General features: G+C 45.9%; 2 protein-coding genes across 2 annotated transcripts; both read right to left on the reverse strand.

The window, feature by feature from the left end:
* Nucleotides 1–410: 410 nt before the first annotated feature.
* Nucleotides 411–20,198, reverse strand: LOC103130420 (zinc finger protein Xfin-like). Its single transcript, XM_016665914.1, has 21 exons — nt 19,919–20,198; nt 19,376–19,454; nt 17,987–18,660; nt 17,068–17,376; nt 16,387–16,468; nt 16,037–16,284; nt 15,260–15,343; nt 15,014–15,176; nt 13,798–14,396; nt 12,248–12,340; nt 10,142–10,188; nt 9,283–9,343; nt 9,070–9,201; nt 6,746–6,839; nt 4,802–5,475; nt 3,883–4,191; nt 3,202–3,283; nt 2,852–3,099; nt 2,075–2,158; nt 1,829–1,991; nt 411–1,211 (listed from the first exon to the last, which is right to left on the reverse strand). The coding sequence occupies exons 2-21, from the start codon at nt 19,419–19,421 to the stop codon at nt 610–612; spliced, it is 4,794 nt and encodes a 1,597-aa protein (XP_016521400.1). The 5' UTR covers nt 19,422–19,454; nt 19,919–20,198; the 3' UTR covers nt 411–609.
* LOC103130421 (transmembrane protein 116-like) lies at nt 8,716–13,017 on the reverse strand. Its single transcript, XM_007541811.2, has 4 exons — nt 12,248–13,017; nt 10,142–10,188; nt 9,283–9,343; nt 8,716–9,201 (listed from the first exon to the last, which is right to left on the reverse strand). Exons 1-4 carry the CDS (start codon nt 12,320–12,322, stop codon nt 9,001–9,003), a joined length of 384 nt encoding a protein of 127 aa, XP_007541873.1. The 5' UTR covers nt 12,323–13,017; the 3' UTR covers nt 8,716–9,000.
* Nucleotides 20,199–20,651: the final 453 nt, after the last annotated feature.

Consider the following 20,651-nt stretch of genomic DNA (forward strand, 5'->3'; position numbering starts at 1 on the left):
GAATGCCCTGCGCTGTAGTCCACTTCCTGCTTTTGGAGCGGTCTCTGGTCCGCTTGGCGTTCACATTTAAACCGAACCCAGATCGAGGTCTGGAGGTCAGAGGTCGATTAGCGTCACACCTCATCAACCAAACCGGACTTTGACTAGGCAAACGGACTGGAGTTGGATCAAAGAAATGATGCAGCCTTGGGGAACCAGATTTGGGTCCAACTGGGAGAAAAAGTTTCCACCTTCAGGAAACTGGAAATAGTAATAGTAGCACTGCGCCACCTGGTGGATGCCTCAACAGAACAGAACCAGGCTGGACCATATTGGGTTTGGTGGAACCAGCAGGGAAGAACTTTTATGCCCTGATCTGGGAGTTATTGGTATCTAAACGACCTCTGACCTCTGTGGATAAATGAGATTCAGAAACTTTCGTTTGGATTAAATTTTTATTGTGGAGAATCTGATTATTTCGTGTTGAACGTCTTGGTCCGGCTCTCACCGGGCCCTTGAGAAAGGCATCGATGCATCCGATTGCTGGCTGGAGTCTTTGTTTGGCCCTTCTGAGCTCCTGTAGGAAGTTTAGCAGTGAATCTCTCGGGTCACGTGATTCTGAGGTGACCTTCATTGTTTTTTCGTCGACTCTGCCGCCGCCGGGTCGAGCTGCGGCTCGTCGGATTCGTGCTTCCTCATGTGCTTCCTGAAGATGCGGGCGCCGCTCAGGTTCTTCCTACAGACGCTGCAGTGGTAGGGTTGCACGTCGGAGTGCACGTCGATGTGGTAGGTGAGCTCCAGCGCGCGGCTGAAGCTCTTGCTGCACAGCGGGCATTGGTAGCGGACGCCCGAGTGCGTCAGCTGGTGGTTCTTCAGGACGCACAGCTGCTTGAAGGTCTTGGGGCAGACGGCGCAGCGGAAGGGCCGGGCGTCGGTGTGGACGCGCTGGTGGCGGCGCAGGGCGCTGGAGAAGGTGAAGCTCTTGCTGCAGACGGTGCAGGTGAAGGGCTTCTCGCCGGTGTGGATGCGCTGGTGCTCTGTCATGTGGACGTGCTGCACGAAGCTCTTCCTGCAGGTGGGGCACTGGAAGGGCCGCTCGCCAGAGTGGATGCGCAGGTGCTTCTGCAGCGCCGACGCCTTGAAGCAGTCGCGGCCGCACACAGGGCAGCAGGTCTTGGATTTTCCCGTGGAGCGGCCGTCTGCCGGCGGGTCAGAGCGGATCTTTGGACCTGCTGGAAACACGAAGGGTCGGTCAGGAGCTGCATGGGTTCAACATGCCGCTGTCAGGTGGTTCAGCAGCACAAGAAGCTCTGCTGACGCATTTCAGAATGATTTCAGTGACCTCTGACCTCTGGTAATGTTCTGATCCAGTCCTGATTCAATTCATTCTTTAACGACAGCCCATCAGTTCTAAAATTAACCTATAGAAGGCTAACAGCAGCTTACACAAAGCTAATGCTAGCCTATCGTGGCGAATAGCCAGCAGATGAAGTTGGCAACCCAGTGGGTGACCAGGGTAGCCTTGCTAGTCACTAGCTCCTCCAAAGCTAATGCTAACTAGTAGTCTCCTGATTTTCCACTCAGTTAGCAGTGCTGCTCTATCAATCAGATTGGCAACATCAGAGTGGAGGTAGCCTCCTGCTACGAGGAAGTAGCCACAGCTGGGAGGAGAATCCTCTTAATTTTGGCCCTGATCTTGTGCCGTATGTATTTATCTGATGCAGCTGGAACCTCAGAGCTAATGAACAAACGGACCGGATCAGAACCGACCCAGCCCTCTTTACCAGTCTACTGGGAAATCTGGGCCTCAGGCAGAACCATGTGAACCGGGTCAGAACCGTGGTCGTACCGCAGCGCTCCGGTTCCCAGCGCTCTTCCTCTCCATCAGAGTTGATCAAACCACTGACATCCTCTTCCTCCTGCTGCTCGCTTTGGTTCCCACCCTGGTCGCCAAGGTTACCGGCATCAGGGACGAGGGCGGGGTCAGAGGTGGAGGGGTCACCGGGTCGGCGCTGGAGGGAAACAGGAGGAGAAGTTTCAGGCTCAACCAGAACCTTAAACCAGTTGGAGACTGGTGAGTAAACTGGTTCCTCACCTCGTCCTCCACACCTTCATCCTCCTTCATCATCATCACAGTTTTCTTCTTCTGGCCGCCGGTCCGCATATGGAGCCAGAACACCTGGAAGAGAACCCGGGTCAGTCCAGAACCCGGGTCGGTAAAGAACCCGGGTCAGTCCAGAACCCGGGTCGGTAAAGAACCCGGGTCGGTCCAGAATCCGGGTCGGTAAAGAACCCGGGTCGGTAAAGAACCCGGGTCGGTCAGCAACATGGAACCCAAAGCAGCTGCTGTCCCTCCAACTCCACTCAGATCAGTACGGAGAGAAATCTGGCCCAATACTAAAAATCATAACCCACATTTATGCAGTTTGCTGTTTTTCTGATTTTGTTTGAGACACTCTCACTTTTCTCCACACTAACCGATAGGAACGCGCCTTCCTGCCACGCATCAGAGGAAGTCCCACCCCCCGAACAAAACATGTAAAATATGATTTGAAAACAATACAATTTATAAAACTTGAAAATCACATCTGAAAATTTTAGGTTAAACTATTGCAAACATGTCATAAATTACTCTCAAAATTTATTTTTTGATAGACATGCATTTTTTCAAATGGTAATTTTTTAAACATTTTCTTCTCTTTCAATAATTTTGGAACCAATTTCTCTCCGTAGATCAACAGAATTCCTTGAGAACTGATGATGTTTTGGCTCATTGTTCTTCCGTCAAACCATTTGGAGGTCAAAGACGAACAACTGAAAGGTGGATCAGACAGAAACAGTCAACCCGGACAGTTCTGATGGTTCTGGTCACCTTGTCGGCCGGGTCCGGCAGCCGGCCCTCCCTGATATGGACCCTCATGTGTTCCCGTAGCAGGCAGGGCTTCAGGAAGCTCTTGGAACAGATGTTGCAGCTGTGGTTCCTCTTCTTCCTCGCAGCTGGACTCCTGCAGGTCGTCAGGGTTTCTGGGCCCGGCGGACCCGGTGGTTCCGGCCGCAAGTTTTCTGAAACCTCCTGGGCCTCCAGGTTCTTCTCTGACTCTGTCCTGGCAGGGATCGGGTCTGCAGAACCAAAAACACAGAGAGGAAGAGTCATAAACCCAACAGAACCAGCAGACTTCTGGACCCAGAAGCTCCCTGAAGCCAAAGTTCTGATTTTCTCACCAGTCAGTGAAGGCAGCGACTCGTCGCTGCGGCTCTCCACCCGCAGGGCGGCGCTGGTTCCGTCCAGAAGCTCATCTAGGTTCTAGAACCAACAGAAGGTAAAATGTTTCAACCAGAACCAGCAGGAGGGCTCAGATCCAAACTCATAGGAGCTGTTCTGGTCCATGTTTGTAACTTTTAAAGGGCCAGTATCATGTAAAATCAAATTATTATTCCCTGCAGTGTTGCTTTGATTCTTCCATGTTTCAGAAATACTTTAATCTCCATGGCAACCATTCAGCTGTAAAAAACGCCTGGGTGGACCTAGCCCCGCCTCCAAGGTGCAGCTCCTCCCCAACTCAGACTAACCTTCAAACTAGCCAGCAGCAATTAGCAAACAGCTGCTGAGCTCATTATAGGAGCCACTTCTCCAGCAGAAACGTTAAAGCGTTAACAGAGGAGCCATGTTGAGATTACTTCCTGGAGGCGGAGCTTCAGGAAGAGGAGGAGCTTCTTAAAGAGACAGAGGCACAGTTTCAAGTCATTAAATTAGGAATAACTTTTTTTTGGTCATATTTAATACATTCAGCATTTTCATAACAACTGAAGGTAACAGAGACCTGATTGTGCTATAAAATAGAAAGCACATAATACTGCCCCTTTAAATCAGCTAGAGAAACCCTCCAGTTTCTCTCTCCTCACCGGTTCTGGTGAATCCGGACCGCCGGGCGGCGCAGTGACGGCCCAGCGGTCCGGCTGGCTGTGGATCTCCTGGTGCTTCCTGAGCGCTCTCAACACGGTGAAACGCGTCTTGCAGACGTCGCACTGGAACGGCCGCTCCCCGGTGTGGGAGCGCAGGTGGTCCTTCAGCCGGGACGCGCGAGTGAACGAGCGGCTGCAGATGTCGCAGGAGAACCGGGTCGAAGCGTGGTGCCGCCGCTCATGATCCTTCGCCTCTTTGACAGAGGAGAAATGCTCTTGACACAGGAAGCATCGGAAAGCAGCTTCTTCCTGCAGGATCAGAGAAGTTTTAGCTTAGCACTTTAGCACGTTTGCTAACTTTGGCACACTTAGCTTCTCTTACTCAATTTTTCTAGATAAATTCGAAGGAGCTAATTTCCATGGCTATGAGGGAACCTTTCATTTAAATAAAGTTTGACATCTGAGTTCAGTTTTTGGTTATTGGCGATTAGGAATTCAAAGTAGTAGTTTATATTCATGCATGCTCTTATTTTGAAGTATGATTACATATCAACTCTAGTTCCTCTTCCCACATTCTTCACTGACGCAGCAAATGATGTCATTCTCTACCCATAATGCATCGCAGTAGGTCCACAGTGAACGGTCTAAAATCTCCTGATGCTTTCTGAGTGAAGCACTACTGTGGCTAGTTAGCAACAGAGTTGGCAAAACTCAGCAGGTCGGAGAGCAATGACAGACTGGACGTTCCACACCTGTAGACACACTAAACACCATGTTGATGTAATGCATTAGCATAAGCAAAATTAATATTTACGTTAGCAGTACAGCATTGGTGTTCAATAGTGATATATTGGTACAGTGCTTTAGTGGAATGGTTCACACTTTACCATTAGTTCATTTCCACTAATTGACCTCTGACCTTCTCCAGGGTTCCATCAGCGTGTTTTTGCAGGTGTTTCTTCAGGAGACTCGGCCGGTTGAAGCTCCTCCCACACAGCGAGCAGGGGTGGAGTTTGCGTCCCGTGTGGTTCCTCACATGATCCCGGAACGACGACGCGGAGGAGAAGGTTTTCCCGCAGAGTGAGCAGGAATGCTGCTTCTGCTCTTGGTGGGTCTTCAGGTGGTCGGAGAGGCCACTGCGGGAGGCAAAGCGTTTGGGGCACAGCGAGCAGGAGAACGGTTTCTCCCCGGTGTGGGTGCGCTCGTGCTGGACCAGGTAACGGCGCTGGACGAAGCCCCGCCCACACAGGGAGCAGCTGAAGGGTTTCTCTGGGGAGTGGATGAGGAGGTGGCGGCGCAGGCAGCCGCGCTGGGCGTAGCTGACGCCGCAGTCGGGGCAGGAGTACGGCTTCTCCCCAGTGTGGACCCGCTGGTGCACCAACACATTCACCTTCTTGGTGAAGCGCTTCCCGCAGATGGAGCAGCTGTGCGGCTTGTAGCCGTAGTGTGTGGCAACGTGGTCCGCCAAACGGGCCGGGCCGGCAAACTCCCGGCCGCACAGCGAGCAGCGGTGGCGCCGTTTGGGTTTGGGTTGGTCCGAGGCCGGTTCTGGAGTAGTGCAGAAACTCTGGCGGTCAGGAGGCATCGGCGGGCCTGAGGGAACCAGAACCCGATCAGAACCCAATTGGAACACCATCAGAATGTGATCAGGACCAGAACCCGATCAGAACTTTTACGGTCCAGATCAGAAGTTCTGATCATCTCTGAACCGAACTGGACCAGGTTCTGATCTGGTTCTGATCAACACTGAAGGTTCTTTCTGGACTTTCACATTTCTATCATTCATCTTTTTAAAATGTTCTGAACAGAGAGCCGATTGTAACACTAACATCTTAACTTCAGATTTTTTGAAGAAAAATGTCGTTTTCTGTTATAATCTGGTTTTGGTTGTGTGGTTTTTATTTCCGTTTTATTTTCGGTTGCTGCATTTTACTTTGAATGTTTAAATGTCTTCCAGTTTAATGTTTCTGTTTAATTAAAGTTTATTGGTCTTGAACTTTCACTTAATGCCGTTATCAATATATTAGTTGAAAATGGCCGCCTTCTTCTCCTCCTGCAGCTCTACTCTTCCTCTCTCAGCCTGGAACCTGAGCAGCTCCACCAATCAGGAGCTGCGTCAGAGCAGATCCCACCTGTCTCTCCTCCTATCAGCTCCTCGTCTTCCATCCACCTGCAGTTATTCCAGTTATGCTCTTTTCTCCTGACTTAGTGTCTACAAAATATAATAAGAGTAGAAACTACTAAGAGTCTCCCAGATGTGCTGCTGTTAGTGATTTTCCCGCATGTTTGGGCTGAATGCAGCTCTGACCTTCGTCTCCTCCTTCCTCCTCTTCCACCTTCACTTCATTCATCATCTTCTCTCATCTAGGCCTCTGGAAAAACACACTCTGAAGGGCAAAGAAACAAAAATCCACAGCTTGATCTCAAATATGTGATTTTAAATCACTCAAATGAAAAGGTTTATTTATAATTAGTAAACGATATTAATCATCACAATATGTTGATTAACTGTCAAAAGCTAACTGTTAAATATTCTATTATTCTAACTGTTAAAAGCTACACACCGACTCTCCTTTGTGGTTTATTGAGGTTTTTAATCAGATTAACGCTATACATCTTTAATGAACCACATTAACCATTATTTAAAACATCAAACAACAAATAGAACTTCAGCCAATCAGAACACAATGGAGATCATTTCGGCCAATCAGAGAGCAGTAACAGCTATCGCTATTACACCGCCGGCTAATTAGCAAATAAAAGCTGATTTATCTTAATTAAACCTCAGCGCAAAATCAGAAGCAAACCACAGCAGTAGAATGCAAAGTTGTAGCCGGAAAATATCCACAACTGCCTCTTTTACCGTCAGAAATCCGGTCCACACCGGCCCGAGCAGCTAGCGTGGAGCTAATAGGAACAGTTCGGGTGGCTCCGACCGTTGAAGGTCCAGTTTGTTCCGTTTAAAGACGTAAACCGTCAGTTAAAGAGTTTCAGAGATCCGTGGTTTCATGTTGGAGGTTTTCTATAAACGACAGCAGAGAAGAAAGAAACCAGAACCGAAAAAAATTGCAAGTAAAAAAGTAGATACTGGAGCTAATGGGCTCAGTGCTGCCACCGCTGGCAGGAGGGTGGTACAACAACAACAACAACAAACGTAACGGTATTAACAATAAAATGAATTTCCTTGTAGAAGTGAATGAAAATTTCATTTTTCTTATTACGAATAACAAAATAAGAACAGTTATTTACGAATATTTTTGGACGGGAAGTTAAGATAATTTAGAATACATTATTATTAACTTTTACTTTATATTCAGGTATAGTTTGATGATCCACCTAAGAGGAGATATATGTCAGGGTTTTTGAGACAAATATTTAAATTAACTAAACACTTTAGTGACACATTTAGTCTGGCGTTGCCTACAGACTCTGGAACAGTTTCATACTGTTAATACTGAATAAAGTTAAGAGAAGTTAAAAAGCAGAAGTGGTTGTGTGTTTGTTGTTCTCTTACCTCTTCATGTCAGATCTGCTCAGAATTTTGATCAGTTTAAGAAATTCATCACTAGCTTTTGATTGAGTTGTGTTTTGAGCTACAACTTCAACATTATTCTTATTTTGTTTGTATTTTGCACTTTGGAGCAGATCTGTTTCTATAACATTAATTAAAACAAATATGTGTGTGTTTGTGTGTGTGTGTTTCTATGTAGTCTGAATCTTTCCAGCTGACAAACTTTCATTATTAATAGCAAATTGATTCTTGTTCAGTTTCAGGCAAAATCAACTCAAGTTTGGAACCAAACAGTTTTTATTGATCATCTATAATCAAACACATGAAACCAGCAACAGTGTGAGCCTCAGCTACTGCTTCTTCTTCNAATGGCGGTTGGCAAACAAGTAAAGGGACCATTACCGCCACCAACTGGTAAGGCCAACCTGTACATCAATTAAGTGACGGGTATTTTATTTTAAAATGACGTGATAAATGACGGGCTGACGTGTTTTTCATGTCATGTGATCTACCCACGTTGTCTTTGTGACCCACTATTGACCTCAGAGGATTTATCAGCTGGGTTTAAGCCAGATGTAAAACTCAAACCTGCTGCTGCGGTGGGAAAACCCCCAGACAGCAGCTTCCAGTTCAGCTCCTGGTGTCAAAAATAAAACCTGAAAACAGAAGACACTAAACTTTACTTTCAGAGGAACTTCTTAAAGCTGAAAACAGAATGTTTATGCTTTTATATGAGAAAAACAGCATGTTCTCCAGCCTCTAGGTTCTCACAAACTGAATCTGAATCAATTTTATCCACTTTGAACTTCATTTTTACACCTGGTTGAACTGACCTTTTCTCATTCTGCTACTTTCTCCTACTGCTCTCCGATTTGATTTATTTGCTGTTATTTCAACTTAGAGATGATTATCTGTTGTACCATTTATCATTTATTTTGTTATAAATGATCAACTTTGATCTACTGTTAGGATAAATTTCAGTTACTGATAAATAATAAATAAATGTTATTTTTACTTTTATTTCATCTTAGTTTAGTGATATAAATCACACTTTTTATTTTTATGTAAGTGGAGTCTTGAAGGATCCTGTTTTATGTGTTTTTCCAAGAACAATAATCATGTTTGTAGTTCAGTTACCTAAAAAATAAGTGATATAGTTATTTTTTTATCTTAATTTTTATCATTATCACAATAATAACACAAAGTAATAACCTTAATTTAACTTTATGATTTCTGAGTTGTTTTCTCTCTATGAAAGATGTTGTGAATTGGCACCAAAGAAATAAACTGAATTCAACTGATTTTAAACTCGTTTGGTTCCTTTGCACGTTTCCATGTTTTATTCACAGATAAAATTAGAAACCATGAAGGTTTTTTCTTCAACTTTCATTGAAACCAAACAATTTTTGAGTTGAATCCACTGAAATATTTCTGTGTCAGTGTTTGTGTCCCAGACTGAGTCCAGCCGTGAGTTTCTGTGGGAAACAGCAGCTGGTTCTGATGCTGTTCGTGTCCAGGCTGCGGTTTCTCTCTGCTGTTTGAGGAAGCTGAGATTTTCTAACAGTGAAGGCTTTGAGGAGGAAAGAGGAGCCACTTCCTGATAAAACTCATGGAAACCCCTCAAACTTCCCCAGAAAGCCCGTCAGACTCCCCCAGAGCGGCGGCGCGGCCGTTACCTGCTCCACGGTGTGCAGGTTGTAGCAGAGCGCGCTCAGGTGGTCGCAGCGCTGAGAGTAGAGGATGGCGCCGATCAGCCAGCAGGTGGCGAGCAGCAGGTCCGCCACGCTCAGCTGGAACAGAGGCTGCAGCTGCAAACAGGACAGCAGCAGTCAGACACCTGACCTCTGACCCCAAAGGACAGCTGGACGCAACCATATGATGCGACTGACCTCGGGCGTCTGACCGAGTCTGGGAATAATCAGGGAGATGATGGAGCCGGAACCAACAATGCTGCAAATATTCAGAGAAAATGTTTAAAAACTGTCTGAATTATTATTCAGAGCATTAAAAACACAAACACATTCTACAATAAAATCATTCCTGAATAATTTTGGCCAAAATAGCCGATAAATAGTTGTAAAATGTAAATGTCATTTAAAAGGCCAGTTGTAGAAGGTTTTCCTGTTTTCATGCATAAAATGTACAATTTAAGGAGAAACAACTCAAAGCAAAGCTGAAATAAATGTCTAAGAAATTAGCTAAGATTTTAAGATTCTTTCAAAATATTTTCTAAGGTAAAAACAAGCTAAGCTAAGCTAGCTTTAGCTAAACAAAGGCAAATCAAGCTAAGCTAAATTAAATGAAACCAAGATAAACTAAACTAACAGCTATCTGCACAAAGAGGAACTTTGTTTTTTTGTCAGTAGGTTACACATTTTGTGCTTTTTAAAGTAATTTACTATAAACTTTAAATCTTTAATTAAAATGTATGAAATATAAAAACAAAAATAAAGTTGTTTTATTTAAAAATCTGTTAAAGACCTTTGCTTCTCATCTACCTCTGCACCAAGGTGGCATTTCATCTAAACTGTGTTCATCGCCATGGAAACGTCACCTTGACAAACCAGAACCAGAACCGGATCAAGAAGTCCAGAACTAAAATTAGCTGGGGTTTTCAAAGCAATATTTTCCTCAGTTTTAGCCTAAAATCTCCTCCTTTCTGAAATGTCAATGCAGAAACAAATAAATGTCATTTTAAACTGAACAGAGAAGGAAACCACCGAGGAGGATGAGGAAGCCGGAACCAACCTGAACGAGGCCATGATGAGCTGGATCCACCGGACGGCTTCGTACACCTGCAGGGGGAAACAACACGTTCAACCCGCCGCTGCAACCCGACCAGAACCGAGCAGAACGGACCACAGCCGACCAAGGGTGTAAATCCCACCTCATTATTGGGGGGGGGGGACCATAAACAGGGAAAATGTTAAGAGCAATTTTGGGGGGGTCGGCAAAGTTACAGTCAAATGTGGTTTAAATTTTTGTTCAAGCTGCACCACCAAAAATGACTAGTAAGTAGCAATGAATAACAAAAGTGTTTTTCTCAGTGAACAACCTGCTGAGACCCACAGAAGTCAAACTAAGATTCAAATGTTGCTTAGATCTGAGTTTGGTTCAAAGATCTAATCTCTGCTACACCTTTACAAAAACTTAAGGCTCTAAATGAAAAAGTTTTAATAAGTAACTACACTTAATAAATGTGCTCATAAATATTGATTTATTGCAGTTTTTGTTGATACAAATCATGTGTTATTTAAATTATAACTTAAGTTGCTTTGAACCTTAATTTTTTTTGGGGGGGCAGGGGGAATTCATGTTAAAACCTATAAATATGTGGAAATTGAATATCTGGGAAGTATCATAACTTAAACATAAAGGTCAGCACCAGTTTTCCAGAAAAATATTCAGGTTTTATTTTGTGGTTTTAAAGGCTCTACGTTGAAGATGGTAAGAAATAAAGTCATACTTTATTATTTTTCCTGCCAGCTGCAGTCGCCCCTCTGCTCTCGGCTCCCATACTGAGCTATCGGCTAATGCTAACGCTCAGCCGCTCCCGTTTCAAACTCTTCTTATTAAAGAGTTAGAGAGCTAAATGTAATTGAAATATTGGCTACCTTCGACAGAAAAAGGAGCGAAGTCTATGAAAGCAATGTAGCAGTTTAGCTAGCTTTGATTTCCAAGGCATAAGGAGGCATTTTATCACGATTCATCCAAAGTAATGAAATAACAAACTGCGGACTGATTTTTATTAACGTGTTTCACTCTGTTGAGCAGTGAAAGTAAATAAAACGTGTTACATGTCTTTTGCTTTAACTATTTACTTACTGGAGGGTTTTTTGTTAATGCTGCAGAGCCGCAGCTAACAGCTAGCTCCTCCCTTAGCGGATCTAACGGAGCCTGTACCGATCAGCAGCTGTTGCTCCTCCTACACTTTGGACTGAACCATTGTTCTAACAATGATGGGGGGACTTAAAAATAATTCTTGTTTTTTTTCTTAGATGAATGGCAGATTTACTTCGTTCTTTGTTTCTATTGCTTTTTATATATTTATATTGTTTAAATACAAGGGTTTTTTCATGATTTCTTTGGGGGGGACAACTCTAGACTTTTCCAAGATTTGGGGGGTCCGGACCCCCCGACCCCCGACCTCCCGGGATTTAGGCCTATGCAGCCGACCAGAACCGACCAGAACCGATGCTGATGCTGATAAATATGGAGCTTCTCTTCACCTCCCAAACAGTTCATCTCACACAAATATTAACATAAATATAAAATTGGCAAGGTAAATATAAATTTATAGATAAATAGAGCGTGATATAAATAGAGCTAAATAAATTAAATGTTAAGTGAGCTAAACGTTTAGTTACATATTTAATTCGATAACTAAACTATAGCTAGCTCACAAACTACTTTCATCGCTAACTTTATATTTAAGTTGCAAACCAGCGGTCCCGGTTCGATTCCCTGGGAATCCTGATAACGTCATCAGAGCCTGTCAGTCTGCGCGGAGGGAATAATAACCCACACGCCCCACGGCGTTAAAACTACTAAAATAAACGAAAAGATATAAAGAAACAGTTCATTACATGTTTATAGAGTTTCTACACAAATGACAGAACAATATGAAAAAAATCCACAATTTAAGGAAATAAAATTACTGAATTTTCAAAAATTTAAATTTTATGTTCCAAAAATCAAATGGAAAAACTTCCTTTTTCCAGATGCAACTAAAATAATGAGCGTTTTTGCTCCTTTTTCCAGATTATTTTGCAGCTTTTAGAGCAGAAGTGATTGAATGAGGGAGTGAAACGGAGCGATATGATTAAATCTCCACATGAAATCAACGGGACTCACCTGGGTCCAGTCCACGGCCGCCGTGGTGTTGGCCTCCGGGCTGCGGGGGAGGCTCAGCGTCAGCGGGGGCAGCATGCTGGCAGGATGGGGTCTCTGGAGGAGCAGAACCTGAACTGGAACTGGGGATCAGCCGCAGGTCTTTATCCGGCGGGGGAGCGGGGCTTAGCCGCGTTAACCCCGCCCACCTGGCGGAGCTGCAGGTTCGTCTCCGGCGTTAGGAGGTAGATACTGGTTTTCTATCGACTCTCTGATTGGATCAAAGCCGTGCTTCAGCTCCCATCAGGAGGTTCTGACTTCTTCTGGAAACAAACCCGAACCACAGAGTTACTGTGAAAACGGATCATTTAATGAACCGAAACATCTCTGCTGGCGCCCCCTGCTGGAGGAAATCCCGACCAACTTCTGCCCTCATCAGTTCCTGTTTCCATCAGGACGGAATCTCTTCTCAGTGAATCTGAACTCAGCCTGGTGATGGTTTCCATTGCAGTCCTTCCATGTTGTTTTTTCTAATATTCATCACATTTGGGTTTAAAAATGAGTTTCTAGTCTGGAAGGAACAGAAACTAGTGAAGCTTGGTGAGAAACTAAACATTTCAGAAACTTTAGCTGCTTTTCTGCCTGGAGGTTAACTCTGGGAGATCCAAGCAAACGTTACCAGATCTGAAATCAGCCGCCATCTGACGTCATTTTGGGAACATTAATAATAATTTTAGATGGTCTGGTCAACCCGGTTCTACTGGAACCAGAACTCCATCATCTGCTGGGCGCTGCACCAAGAACCACTGAAGGAAACGACACAAAAACCTCTGAAGACACTGAGAGCAACTTCCTTCTTCACCAGGTGGAAACAAGATGGAGGATTTTAGCAGATGGAGGATTTCCCTTTAGTTTTTGGCTAAAGACCAGGAGACATTTATGCTGCTGGTTGGATTTACCCAGAATGCCCTGCGCTGTAGTCCACTTCCTGCTTTTGGAGCGGTCTCTGGTCCGCTTGGCGTTCACATTTAAACCGAACCCAGATCGAGGTCTGGAGGTCAGAGGTCGATTAGCGTCACACCTCATCAACCAAACCGGACTTTGACTAGGCAAACGGACTGGAGTTGGATCAAAGAAATGATGCAGCCTTGGGGAACCAGATTTGGGTCCAACTGGGAGAAAAAGTTTCCACCTTCAGGAAACTGGAAATAGTAATAGTAGCACTGCGCCACCTGGTGGATGCCTCAACAGAACAGAACCAGGCTGGACCATATTGGGTTTGGTGGAACCAGCAGGGAAGAACTTTTATGCCCTGATCTGGGAGTTATTGGTATCTAAACGACCTCTGACCTCTGTGGATAAATGAGATTCAGAAACTTTCGTTTGGATTAAATTTTTATTGTGGAGAATCTGATTATTTCGTGTTGAACGTCTTGGTCCGGCTCTCACCGGGCCCTTGAGAAAGGCATCGATGCATCCGATTGCTGGCTGGAGTCTTTGTTTGGCCCTTCTGAGCTCCTGTAGGAAGTTTAGCAGTGAATCTCTCGGGTCACGTGATTCTGAGGTGACCTTCATTGTTTTTTCGTCGACTCTGCCGCCGCCGGGTCGAGCTGCGGCTCGTCGGATTCGTGCTTCCTCATGTGCTTCCTGAAGATGCGGGCGCCGCTCAGGTTCTTCCTACAGACGCTGCAGTGGTAGGGTTGCACGTCGGAGTGCACGTCGATGTGGTAGGTGAGCTCCAGCGCGCGGCTGAAGCTCTTGCTGCACAGCGGGCATTGGTAGCGGACGCCCGAGTGCGTCAGCTGGTGGTTCTTCAGGACGCACAGCTGCTTGAAGGTCTTGGGGCAGACGGCGCAGCGGAAGGGCCGGGCGTCGGTGTGGACGCGCTGGTGGCGGCGCAGGGCGCTGGAGAAGGTGAAGCTCTTGCTGCAGACGGTGCAGGTGAAGGGCTTCTCGCCGGTGTGGATGCGCTGGTGCTCTGTCATGTGGACGTGCTGCACGAAGCTCTTCCTGCAGGTGGGGCACTGGAAGGGCCGCTCGCCAGAGTGGATGCGCAGGTGCTTCTGCAGCGCCGACGCCTTGAAGCAGTCGCGGCCGCACACAGGGCAGCAGGTCTTGGATTTTCCCGTGGAGCGGCCGTCTGCCGGCGGGTCAGAGCGGATCTTTGGACCTGCTGGAAACACGAAGGGTCGGTCAGGAGCTGCATGGGTTCAACATGCCGCTGTCAGGTGGTTCAGCAGCACAAGAAGCTCTGCTGACGCATTTCAGAATGATTTCAGTGACCTCTGACCTCTGGTAATGTTCTGATCCAGTCCTGATTCAATTCATTCTTTAACGACAGCCCATCAGTTCTAAAATTAACCTATAGAAGGCTAACAGCAGCTTACACAAAGCTAATGCTAGCCTATCGTGGCGAATAGCCAGCAGATGAAGTTGGCAACCCAGTGGGTGACCAGGGTAGCCTTGCTAGTCACTAGCTCCTCCAAAGCTAATGCTAACTAGTAGTCTCCTGATTTTCCACTCAGTTAGCAGTGCTGCTCTATCAATCAGATTGGCAACATCAGAGTGGAGGTAGCCTCCTGCTACGAGGAAGTAGCCACAGCTGGGAGGAGAATCCTCTTAATTTTGGCCCTGATCTTGTGCCGTATGTATTTATCTGATGCAGCTGGAACCTCAGAGCTAATGAACAAACGGACCGGATCAGAACCGACCCAGCCCTCTTTACCAGTCTACTGGGAAATCTGGGCCTCAGGCAGAACCATGTGAACCGGGTCAGAACCGTGGTCGTACCGCAGCGCTCCGGTTCCCAGCGCTCTTCCTCTCCATCAGAGTTGATCAAACCACTGACATCCTCTTCCTCCTGCTGCTCGCTTTGGTTCCCACCCTGGTCGCCAAGGTTACCGGCATCAGGGACGAGGGCGGGGTCAGAGGTGGAGGGGTCACCGGGTCGGCGCTGGAGGGAAACAGGAGGAGAAGTTTCAGGCTCAACCAGAACCTTAAACCAGTTGGAGACTGGTGAGTAAACTGGTTCCTCACCTCGTCCTCCACACCTTCATCCTCCTTCATCATCATCACAGTTTTCTTCTTCTGGCCGCCGGTCCGCATATGGAGCCAGAACACCTGGAAGAGAACCCGGGTCAGTCCAGAACCCGGGTCGGTAAAGAACCCGGGTCAGTCCAGAACCCGGGTCGGTAAAGAACCCGGGTCGGTCCAGAATCCGGGTCGGTAAAGAACCCGGGTCGGTAAAGAACCCGGGTCGGTCAGCAACATGGAACCCAAAGCAGCTGCTGTCCCTCCAACTCCACTCAGATCAGTACGGAGAGAAATCTGGCCCAATACTAAAAATCATAACCCACATTTATGCAGTTTGCTGTTTTTCTGATTTTGTTTGAGACACTCTCACTTTTCTCCACACTAACCGATAGGAACGCGCCTTCCTGCCACGCATCAGAGGAAGTCCCACCCCCCGAACAAAACATGTAAAATATGATTTGAAAACAATACAATTTATAAAACTTGAAAATCACATCTGAAAATTTTAGGTTAAACTATTGCAAACATGTCATAAATTACTCTCAAAATTTATTTTTTGATAGACATGCATTTTTTCAAATGGTAATTTTTTAAACATTTTCTTCTCTTTCAATAATTTTGGAACCAATTTCTCTCCGTAGATCAACAGAATTCCTTGAGAACTGATGATGTTTTGGCTCATTGTTCTTCCGTCAAACCATTTGGAGGTCAAAGACGAACAACTGAAAGGTGGATCAGACAGAAACAGTCAACCCGGACAGTTCTGATGGTTCTGGTCACCTTGTCGGCCGGGTCCGGCAGCCGGCCCTCCCTGATATGGACCCTCATGTGTTCCCGTAGCAGGCAGGGCTTCAGGAAGCTCTTGGAACAGATGTTGCAGCTGTGGTTCCTCTTCTTCCTCGCAGCTGGACTCCTGCAGGTCGTCAGGGTTTCTGGGCCCGGCGGACCCGGTGGTTCCGGCCGCAAGTTTTCTGAAACCTCCTGGGCCTCCAGGTTCTTCTCTGACTCTGTCCTGGCAGGGATCGGGTCTGCAGAACCAAAAACACAGAGAGGAAGAGTCATAAACCCAACAGAACCAGCAGACTTCTGGACCCAGAAGCTCCCTGAAGCCAAAGTTCTGATTTTCTCACCAGTCAGTGAAGGCAGCGACTCGTCGCTGCGGCTCTCCACCCGCAGGGCGGCGCTGGTTCCGTCCAGAAGCTCATCTAGGTTCTAGAACCAACAGAAGGTAAAATGTTTCAACCAGAACCAGCAGGAGGGCTCAGATCCAAACTCATAGGAGCTGTTCTGGTCCATGTTTGTAACTTTTAAAGGGCCAGTATCATGTAAAATCAAATTATTATTCCCTGCAGTGTTGCTTTGATTCTTCCATGTTTCAGAAATACTTTAATCTCCATGGCAACCATTCAGCTGTAAAAAACGCCTGGGTGGACCTAGCCCCGCCTCCAAGGTGCAGCTCCTCCCCAACTCAGACTAACCTTCAAACTAGCCAGCAGCAATTAGCAAACAGCTGCTGAGCTCATTATAGGAGCCACTTCTCCAGCAGAAACGTTAAAGCGTTAACAGAGGAGCCATGTTGAGATTACTTCCTGGAGGCGGAGCTTCAGGAAGAGGAGGAGCTTCTTAAAGAGACAGAGGCACAGTTTCAAGTCATTAAATTAGGAATAACTTTTTTTTGGTCATATTTAATACATTCAGCATTTTCATAACAACTGAAGGTAACAGAGACCTGATTGTGCTATAAAATAGAAAGCACATAATACTGCCCCTTTAAATCAGCTAGAGAAACCCTCCAGTTTCTCTCTCCTCACCGGTTCTGGTGAATCCGGACCGCCGGGCGGCGCAGTGACGGCCCAGCGGTCCGGCTGGCTGTGGATCTCCTGGTGCTTCCTGAGCGCTCTCAACACGGTGAAACGCGTCTTGCAGACGTCGCACTGGAACGGCCGCTCCCCGGTGTGGGAGCGCAGGTGGTCCTTCAGCCGGGACGCGCGAGTGAACGAGCGGCTGCAGATGTCGCAGGAGAACCGGGTCGAAGCGTGGTGCCGCCGCTCATGATCCTTCGCCTCTTTGACAGAGGAGAAATGCTCTTGACACAGGAAGCATCGGAAAGCAGCTTCTTCCTGCAGGATCAGAGAAGTTTTAGCTTAGCACTTTAGCACGTTTGCTAACTTTGGCACACTTAGCTTCTCTTACTCAATTTTTCTAGATAAATTCGAAGGAGCTAATTTCCATGGCTATGAGGGAACCTTTCATTTAAATAAAGTTTGACATCTGAGTTCAGTTTTTGGTTATTGGCGATTAGGAATTCAAAGTAGTAGTTTATATTCATGCATGCTCTTATTTTGAAGTATGATTACATATCAACTCTAGTTCCTCTTCCCACATTCTTCACTGACGCAGCAAATGATGTCATTCTCTACCCATAATGCATCGCAGTAGGTCCACAGTGAACGGTCTAAAATCTCCTGATGCTTTCTGAGTGAAGCACTACTGTGGCTAGTTAGCAACAGAGTTGGCAAAACTCAGCAGGTCGGAGAGCAATGACAGACTGGACGTTCCACACCTGTAGACACACTAAACACCATGTTGATGTAATGCATTAGCATAAGCAAAATTAATATTTACGTTAGCAGTACAGCATTGGTGTTCAATAGTGATATATTGGTACAGTGCTTTAGTGGAATGGTTCACACTTTACCATTAGTTCATTTCCACTAATTGACCTCTGACCTTCTCCAGGGTTCCATCAGCGTGTTTTTGCAGGTGTTTCTTCAGGAGACTCGGCCGGTTGAAGCTCCTCCCACACAGCGAGCAGGGGTGGAGTTTGCGTCCCGTGTGGTTCCTCACATGATCCCGGAACGACGACGCGGAGGAGAAGGTTTTCCCGCAGAGTGAGCAGGAATGCTGCTTCTGCTCTTGGTGGGTCTTCAGGTGGTCGGAGAGGCCACTGCGGGAGGCAAAGCGTTTGGGGCACAGCGAGCAGGAGAACGGTTTCTCCCCGGTGTGGGTGCGCTCGTGCTGGACCAGGTAACGGCGCTGGACGAAGCCCCGCCCACACAGGGAGCAGCTGAAGGGTTTCTCTGGGGAGTGGATGAGGAGGTGGCGGCGCAGGCAGCCGCGCTGGGCGTAGCTGACGCCGCAGTCGGGGCAGGAGTACGGCTTCTCCCCAGTGTGGACCCGCTGGTGCACCAACACATTCACCTTCTTGGTGAAGCGCTTCCCGCAGATGGAGCAGCTGTGCGGCTTGTAGCCGTAGTGTGTGGCAACGTGGTCCGCCAAACGGGCCGGGCCGGCAAACTCCCGGCCGCACAGCGAGCAGCGGTGGCGCCGTTTGGGTTTGGGTTGGTCCGAGGCCGGTTCTGGAGTAGTGCAGAAACTCTGGCGGTCAGGAGGCATCGGCGGGCCTGAGGGAACCAGAACCCGATCAGAACCCAATTGGAACACCATCAGAATGTGATCAGGACCAGAACCCGATCAGAACTTTTACGGTCCAGATCAGAAGTTCTGATCATCTCTGAACCGAACTGGACCAGGTTCTGATCTGGTTCTGATCAACACTGAAGGTTCTTTCTGGACTTTCACATTTCTATCATTCATCTTTTTAAAATGTTCTGAACAGAGAGCCGATTGTAACACTAACATCTTAACTTCAGATTTTTTGAAGAAAAATGTCGTTTTCTGTTATAATCTGGTTTTGGTTGTGTGGTTTTTATTTCCGTTTTATTTTCGGTTGCTGCATTTTACTTTGAATGTTTAAATGTCTTCCAGTTTAATGTTTCTGTTTAATTAAAGTTTATTGGTCTTGAACTTTCACTTAATGCCGTTATCAATATATTAGTTGAAAATGGCCGCCTTCTTCTCCTCCTGCAGCTCTACTCTTCCTCTCTCAGCCTGGAACCTGAGCAGCTCCACCAATCAGGAGCTGCGTCAGAGCAGATCCCACCTGTCTCTCCTCCTATCAGCTCCTCGTCTTCCATCCACCTGCAGTTATTCCAGTTATGCTCTTTTCTCCTGACTTAGTGTCTACAAAATATAATAAGAGTAGAAACTACTAAGAGTCTCCCAGATGTGCTGCTGTTAGTGATTTTCCCGCATGTTTGGGCTGAATGCAGCTCTGACCTTCGTCTCCTCCTTCCTCCTCTTCCACCTTCACTTCATTCATCATCTTCTCTCATCTAGGCCTCTGGAAAAACACACTCTGAAGGGCAAAGAAACAAAAATCCACAGCTTGATCTCAAATATGTGATTTTAAATCACTCAAATGAAAAGGTTTATTTATAATTAGTAAACGATATTAATCATCACAATATGTTGATTAACTGTCAAAAGCTAACTGTTAAATATTCTATTATTCTAACTGTTAAAAGCTACACACCGACTCTCCTTTGTGGTTTATTGAGGTTTTTAATCAGATTAACGCTATACATCTTTAATGAACCACATTAACCATTATTTAAAACATCTGACAACAAATAGAACTTCAGCCAATCAGAACACAATGGAGATCATTTCGGCCAATCAGAGAGCAGTAACAGCTATCGCTATTACACCGCCGGCTAATTAGCAAATAAAAGCTGATTTATCTTAATTAAACCTCAGCGCAAAATCAGAAGCAAACCACAGCAGTAGAATGCAAAGTTGTAGCCGGAAAATATCCACAACTGCCTCTTTTACCGTCAGAAATCCGGTCCACACCGGCCCGAGCAGCTAGCGTGGAGCTAATAGGAACAGTTCGGGTGGCTCCGACCGTTGAAGGATCAGTGTGTTCCGTTTAAAGACGTAAACCGTCAGTTAAAGAGTTTCAGAGATCCGTGGTTTCATGTTGGAGGTTTTCTATAAACGACAGCAGAGAAGAAAGAAACCAGAACCGAAAAAAATTGCAAGTAAAAAAGTAGATACTGGAGCTAATGGGCTCAGTGCTGCCACCGCTGGCAGGAGGGTGGTACAACAACAACAACAACAAACGTAACGGTATTAACAATAAAATGAATTTCCTTGTAGAAGTGAATGAAAATTTCATTTTTCTTATTACGAATAACAAAATAAGAACAGTTATTTACGAATATTTTTGGACGGGAAGTTAAGATAATTTAGAATACATTATTATTAACTTTTACTTTATATTCAGGTATAGTTTGATGATCCACCTAAGAGGAGATATATGTCAGGGTTTTTGAGACAAATATTTAAATTAACTAAACACTTTAGTGACACATTTAGTCTGGCGTTGCCTACAGACTCTGGAACAGTTTCATACTGTTAATACTGAATAAAGTTAAGAGAAGTTAAAAAGCAGAAGTGGTTGTGTGTTTGTTGTTCTCTTACCTCTTCATGTCAGATCTGCTCAGAATTTTGATCAGTTTAAGAAATTCATCACTAGCTTTTGATTGAGTTG

Source organism: Poecilia formosa, unplaced genomic scaffold (genome assembly GCF_000485575.1).
Source record: "Poecilia formosa unplaced genomic scaffold, Poecilia_formosa-5.1.2 Scaffold634, whole genome shotgun sequence".
Taxonomy (NCBI): domain Eukaryota; kingdom Metazoa; phylum Chordata; class Actinopteri; order Cyprinodontiformes; family Poeciliidae; genus Poecilia; species Poecilia formosa.